Source organism: Poecilia reticulata, linkage group LG3 (assembly GCF_000633615.1).
Source record: "Poecilia reticulata strain Guanapo linkage group LG3, Guppy_female_1.0+MT, whole genome shotgun sequence".
NCBI lineage: Eukaryota > Metazoa > Chordata > Actinopteri > Cyprinodontiformes > Poeciliidae > Poecilia > Poecilia reticulata.
In genome coordinates, this window is record NC_024333.1 from 21,395,046 (window position 1) to 21,402,159 (window position 7,114).

Here is a 7,114-nt window from a genome sequence, read left to right on the forward strand (position 1 = left end):
AGACAAAGCACAGTGACTATAGAAACCAGCAAGCAGAGATACTGTAATAACAGCAACAATGAGAGATGCTTAGCAATGGTAAAGTTAAGAGAGACCAAAATGGACAATACCCACAAGGATTAGAAGTATAGAAGCCAAAATCGAGGTAACAAGGAAAGAAGAAAGCCAATTGTCAGAACTCCAGAAGGGGGCGTCTCAGAGATAGAAGCAGTTGCCCATRCATGAGGCCCTGGAAATTTACCAAAGACTCAGAGCTCTGGCTGTCCAACTAAAGAGATACACTAAGGATAGAAGCCAGATGAATAGACGGGCTGTTCTAAACCAGCTACAGTGAATTCCCAGTGGTAAGGTAATAACACACAAGCCACCAACGGTGAACAACCCTGGAAAGGTACATGAGAGAAATAATTATTGCTTAGCAATGATGCACAATGGCGGATAGGCAACAGCAGGCCACACTAATTTCCCTAARCATTACAATGGCAGATATCCTATAACGAATCTCAGGTATGAACAAATGCTAAACATAAAAAAATAATAATAAAAAACAAAAAAAAAAATAAATAAATAAAAACAAATGCTAAACATGGTGCTAGGAGTATCGTGCTGGGGAGATGCTTCAGGGGTTCTGTGACTTTTAATCTCGTCAAGGTTGAAGGAATGATGAATAAAGGGTGTAAGGRTTTTGAAAGGAAACCTCATGCAATCAGCAGCAAAACTGAGATTCCTCAGATTTCACAAAGATTTGTTGCAAATTACAATAAATGACTGCATGCTGTTGTCCAGCAAAAAGGATACACAACTGACTATTAGCACCAGAGCTAATAATTTTAACCCTGGCAGTTTTTGGTTTTTCTGAAATAATTTGTTTTCTGTGTACAAAGCAAATTAATGCAAGCATTCAAAAGGATATCTGGAAAAGCTGTATTTAAAAAAAATCATTACTCTGTTTAACAGCACTTGAGAAATTTTTGAAAAAAAGCCATACATTTTTTTTTACCTCAACTGAAAATATATATGAAATTTGAAAAAAAAAATCATATATATTTTCCTCTATTTTTTGGCTGATTAATGCAGTGCTCTCTCTGTTCAGTTTATCAGTCTAAAGGTCAGTCTAAATAAATTTTGTTGAGAGCTCCTTGTTTTAATTTCCTTAGTGCTAATTAGTTATGTCCGAAAATAACAGCAGCAAAAGGTTTTTTCACAGTCTGACCCAGTCTCCCAGAAATGTGAAATAGAAACAGAGAAATTAAAATCTTACCACTGTTTTGGGAGATGTTGACATCCACACGCAGCTCTGGCACCCTGCTGCCTGGGAAGTTTGCCACACAGCTGTACATAGCCAGGTCTCTGAACTTCATGTCTACAATCTCCAAGCTACTTGTGCCGGGCGCCATGTCAGGGTCACTGCGCAGTAATATCAAGCTTTCCGAGTTGAAGACGGCGACACCGTTTTTGTACCAGGTGTAGTTGACTTTGTCCTGTGGAGTGGCGTCAACATGGCATGACAGTTTCAGGTCCCGACCCATTTGGATGGTCTCACTGTCCTTGTTAGAGTCCGGTGTGATTTGGAAAGTCAGGTTGCTCATTGCTGTGAGTTGCAGTAACAACATTAAGAAAAGGACAGAAGAATGATTAAGATGTATTACCGCACAGGGTGTTGCAAAGAGAATTATCCAACGATCATCTTTTTACGATACATGSTTAATAAAGTTTYCTAACCCTCTGCTTAAGAAAACTCACGATACTAACATTGTTTTCTTGTTGGAATTTTATCTCTTAATGTGAGGAATTAATGATTGTTTTGACCAATTACTGTTCCTAGTCATTTATTTTAAAAAACAGCTTAAGGAGCATGCATTTACTATCWTAAATATARGTAACTATCACTTAYACGCAGTATTAAGTCTGAACTTTATAGATGTAGAGCACTTGTTTTAAATGTTATCAGCCCATAGCTTTTATTYCTCTTCCTATTATTCYASAAACTAGACMGACTGCAGCTGCTAAGAAGAAGGCATCTCTTCCTGTGGTTTGCACAGTGGTTCGTAAGCTTTGAACTCATTTAAAAGGATCATAATCAGAATTTACTGACACTGTGTGGCCAAGATTGTGTGCACAAACAAGGAATTTGACTTTGGCTTAAAGCACTGACAGTGTACAGACTAAAAGCATTAACATGAACACKTTAGAGACTGCTGTCCCATGTTCCATGTTTTAAATACTGTCTAATTTAGATATTATAAACATGGAGTGACATTAGACCTCTTACTAATACATATTGGTCCTAGAACACTGTGCACAGAAAAAAAATGGCAATAAAGTAAATACAGACAACTTGCAGTGCTTGCAAAGTAGCTATACCGAATGACTTTTTAGTATTTTGATGATGCATGCCTTTAGCACAACATGAGATGTGCTTCCAATTCCTACTTTTAAAAWTTTTTGCAAAGTCTGGTGTGTATTTATATCCAGACCCTGTAAGTCGAAAAACCTCCTACTGCAATTACTGCAGCAAGTCTTTTGAGATATGTCTCCACCAGCTTTTGGCATTTGGAGACTGAAATTTTGTCCCATTTTTTGCAAAATGTCATAACCACAGTTAGACTAAATGTGGACCATTTGTCAGTTTCACATTTTCAATTTAATTTATGTCTGGACTTTCACAGAACTATTTTTACACATTCACATGCTTTGATGTAAACAACTCAATTACAACACCCTGGTTTTCTATAAGTTTTACTCAGGATTCAGCTTCATCCATCTGCTCTCTATCTGTCACAGAAATCAGAAAGAGATACTTTAAAATTTGTGGTTGAAAATTGTAAAAATTTAAAAATTGTCAAGGGTATAAATACTTTTGCAGTCACTTGGTTAGAGGGTAAAATACTGGAAAATGTACTTACAAATAAAACTGCCTGCTAAAGGCAATAGAGTTTTACAAGGACAAATTATAAAAATACACCAGAAAGACTGTGTGTCAATGAGGGAGATAGCCTGGTCATACATAAGGAGGGAGCATGGTGATAAAAAATAATAATAAATAAAAAAAACCCAGGGGAATAAAAGAAATGGGAGACAAAAGAATGGAAAAAAAGAGGAAGAGGCAAATTGTTAAAGATTGCAAGGAAAAAAAAAAGGAGCCGGGATTCAGAATAAAATAACAGGGATATAAAAAGAAGGTGGGGGGGAAACCAAATCAAGGACAAAGAGTAACTTTCACACTGTCACATTTAATTTTCAGTTTCAAAGGCTGCATTTTCCCCAAATGATTTCCATGTTGAATGCAAAACAGCTCTCTGTTTCCCTACTAAACGGCAAGRCTGGAGAAGAGACTTCATGAAATACAGAGACTGCTGCAAGACAGTGACCGAATGGTTTACATGTAATTATCAGCTTCGTGTGAATGGTCTGTTTATYTGCTTGAGTGGTTTATGGATGTTGTGCATTTACATTTACACAGTAATATTGCATGGTCTCCTCTTTATCATATGGACAAAAATTGCTTCATTATAATGTTTGCTCAAAGCTAAGATGCAATTTGAGGTTTGAGTGAGAGCTGAACTCATGGAAACACACGTATGTGCACATGTATGTGCAGGTGTCACCTACCGACTTCTTTTGCGCTTCCACAACTTTAAATGCATCTGCCTCTAATCGTCTTTCCACCTGCGCTGGTGTAAAGACGCGTTCAGGCCCATTAGACTAACAGGAGAAGCGTATTTGGCATACGTTCTCCACAGTGTTAACTAACAGAAGAGACTGTCACTAATTGCTTCCACTCCAGTCTAACTAATTGGAGTGAATAAAGATGATTAAAGGCGCCAAAAATAGCCAGAGGCTAGGAAGAATGGAAGGTTTCTGCTTTAATGACAGGGAAATTACAAAAAGAGCAATACTTAACCCGCCCACTCTGACAAGATCCACATCAGCTCAATGTAATGATGGATTAACTGCTTACAGCACACACAGACTTTCCCATTAATACAGTCCCAAATTACTGTCAGTGACTGGAAAGGTAGTTTTTTATCCTCAGTGAAAGAAACTTTTCTCGCTTTAGGTTATCATTGGTATTAGTAGGAGGGGAGCTAGTAGTATTGTGAAGCAAACCGAAAAGATTTATGTTAAATATTGTATAATAACTCATGCTGCAATAACATTTCCCAGAAATTWAAAAAAGTAATCAGTTTCAAAAAGTAAAAATTAATACCTAAATTAAAGTCTATTTAATTCCTTGAATTTTCACAAAGGGAACTATTATTATGCGCTACTTGAGAGCGACGACGCAACRCCCTCAGCTCTAATGCAGCAAGTTTTAAGCTTCTTTGGTTTWGATACGTTCCAGTTTCTGTGCTGCACTGCCACATACAGGGCTGAAATTGTTATTAGAAAGTTTTGGTTCRTTTTTTTATGGAGGAAGACATTTGTGGAAATGACGGCATGTTCGTGAGAAACATTTTAGAATGAAAGAATACCAAGTTGATTTTTAAAAATAAACTCCAGATTCTGGAAAAGAAGGCCAAAATGTCAAAAAGAAACCTGTATGGACAGGGTACCAAAACTTTGGGCCAAGTATGACACTTTACCTAATTTGGCTCTGTGCATAACAATGCCAGATTTGGCATAATGTTATTATGCCAACACAAAACCGGTGTGTTATTTGAATCACACTGGCTTTGGTTAGAAAGGGGTAAAGACTTTTTTATAGATACATTTTATCTCATCTGTTTTGGTCACAGCAATAATTAGTGTTTTTTTCTGACAAGTTTTTTTTTTTTTTTCAAAAATAATATTGTAAAAATTGCATAACCTACATTTGAATAAAATTCTGAATAATATTGGATAAAATTTTCTTTGAAAATTTTGGTTCTTTTTCTGTTTGGCCTTAGAATGGATGGAGAGCTGTCCTGTATGGTGAATCCGGCTTCATGCCTGTGAACTAGTTTAATTGGCTTTAGCTACTGCAGCCATGAACTGGACTAAGAGGATAATAAAAACATAGTGAACAACCCTTGAGTAAATATTAAAATCTGAGTAATTATTGTTAAATGACCTTGTTCTCTTTCGTCTAGAGATTTTTCCAAAAACTATCAGACAAAGCTGTATTTGAAGCCTTCTGCCAGGGTTTTCAATAGCAATACCTCAAGTTCAGTTTTTTAATTAAATATTTTCTGCATGCTGTAAATGCATTAGTGAACATCTAATGTTATAAACTCTGATGCCCCAAAATACTGCAATAAATTCACTAAACATTGTCTCTATATATTACCAGGAGAACAAAATAAATTCACTCACTCCTGACAGTAAGATTGACGTTCTTGCGAGCGGGGTTCCCCACGTTGTTGGTCGCCGTGCAGTTGTAGAAACCTGCATCCGCTGGAGTGACTGCACGTAAGAACAGCGTCGGACCCCGAACCTGGGCACTGAGTGGGAGGGCTCCGGGATAGCGGGACCACGTCACCGTGGGTGAGGGTAAACCTGCAGTCACCTCACAGGTTATGACCACATCTTGCCCAGGATCTACCACCACCGTGTCGTCGACTGACAGCCGGATCATTGGGGGAGCTGCAAAGAAGAGAAACGGTGTTAAATGAGCATTGCACTGCATTATGTGGTTGCACAGAACAAAATCTTGCCCTCTGTTTTTCCAATTTGAAGTATTAATGGTTGAACCTGTAAGTGCATGTGTATAATGTGCTTTAGAAAGGACGGAGAGCACCAGTCATACTTAAAAACAAAGTATGACTAGGAATWGAACCTATTATCTTCCACCTGAAGATAGTTTAATTTACCAAACAYGAGTATTCTAATGTTATAAACATGGGCTTTTWAAAGTATGTTTATAATTTTTTTTAATTGTGTAAACATTTTATCTCCCTTTTAGTTGTTGCATCTAGGATGGGAAAAACCGCCACAGGAGGCTGCTAGGATTTTTGCTATACCAAAAGTAGCTTAATAATTTTAAGTAAACATACATTTGAGAAACGTAAGTRGATTTAAATGGTCTATTTAACCTATATTGCACTCCTACGTACAACATTCTGTAATATGTCTTAGCATTTCACACCTCAATGGGATGACAGAAGCAGCACATTGAGAAAAATGAGCTTGCTATCAGTTTGTTGTMTGATGAAATCCTTTGAGCGGTTAAAGGTTTGCACACTAACCATCTAACTAGGCTCTACTACAACTAGAACTCCATGACACAGAGGAGTCAGGCACCTCTTGCTCTTTTGATTTTTGTGTAAGCCTTCATGTCATTGCACACCATCGAAGAAAAAAAAAGACCATTAGTTTTACTGCAGTAGAGCTAGTAGTAATTAGAACATTACAAAACTATTTGGACACAGACTGCTTGTTACATTATTTTCTGTTTTTTTTCCAAAAACTTTTTAGTATGTTTTTTGGTATGTATATTTTCACTGTCATGATTCTCTCACATCTAACCGCAGTCGTCTCATCTAACTCTGTGCTTTCTTAGTTTCCGTATGACTTGTTACTCGGTCATACTTAGCAGCTTTGCTCTCAACTTTTCTTGTCAGTCTGGAAAGCTCAGTGTTGCTTTCCTCAAAAAAAGCTCAAACATCCCCGCAGCCCCTCCCTCCACCGACCAGCACCGGGATCATTCTCTCATTATGAACCAAACCCACCACCAGAATTTGCAAGAGCAAAAATGTCTCTCCTATTTTTTCTTTCCGTTAAAATCTTCCTAYGTTCTCCACAGATGCTGCTCCGAAACGGATTCTGACCCTCCTGCTGTAATTCAGTCACATATTTTCAATTGTAATTAAACATCTTTCATTCATTCTGTGTCCCTGAGTAATCTACCAAAGATATGAAGTTAATTTAAACTCAATAAAGTAAATTAGGATATCACATAACTATTTGTAAATCAACCTCAACAGAGATTCCAATCTAATATGTAACTTAACTGTTGTAAAGACATTTAGATGTTTGGTATCAAGTAATGTTGTCATTGGGTAATTGSTCTAACACTGGAGTAGCACTTGCACTGATTCTGTTGCAGTTGTGAATATATGTTCGTATTTGTCAAGTGACTTTCTGATAGTCTGGATGGAGAAAAATGAAGGGGGTTTAAACCTTCAAACAGGCT

At 37.2% G+C, this 7,114-nt stretch overlaps 1 protein-coding gene across 1 annotated transcript in view; it reads right to left on the reverse strand.

Moving 5' to 3' along the window:
• mdga1 (MAM domain containing glycosylphosphatidylinositol anchor 1) overlaps positions 1–7,114 on the reverse strand; it is a 180,863-nt gene that overhangs the window by 44,185 nt on the left and 129,564 nt on the right. Inside the window, exons 7-9 of the mRNA XM_017304105.1 lie at positions 5,296–5,565; positions 1,262–1,591; positions 606–634 (exon numbers count right to left, since the gene is read on the reverse strand). Coding sequence (XP_017159594.1) covers positions 606–634; positions 1,262–1,591; positions 5,296–5,565 — 629 coding nt within the window. The remainder of the gene's footprint in view (positions 1–605; positions 635–1,261; positions 1,592–5,295; positions 5,566–7,114) is intronic.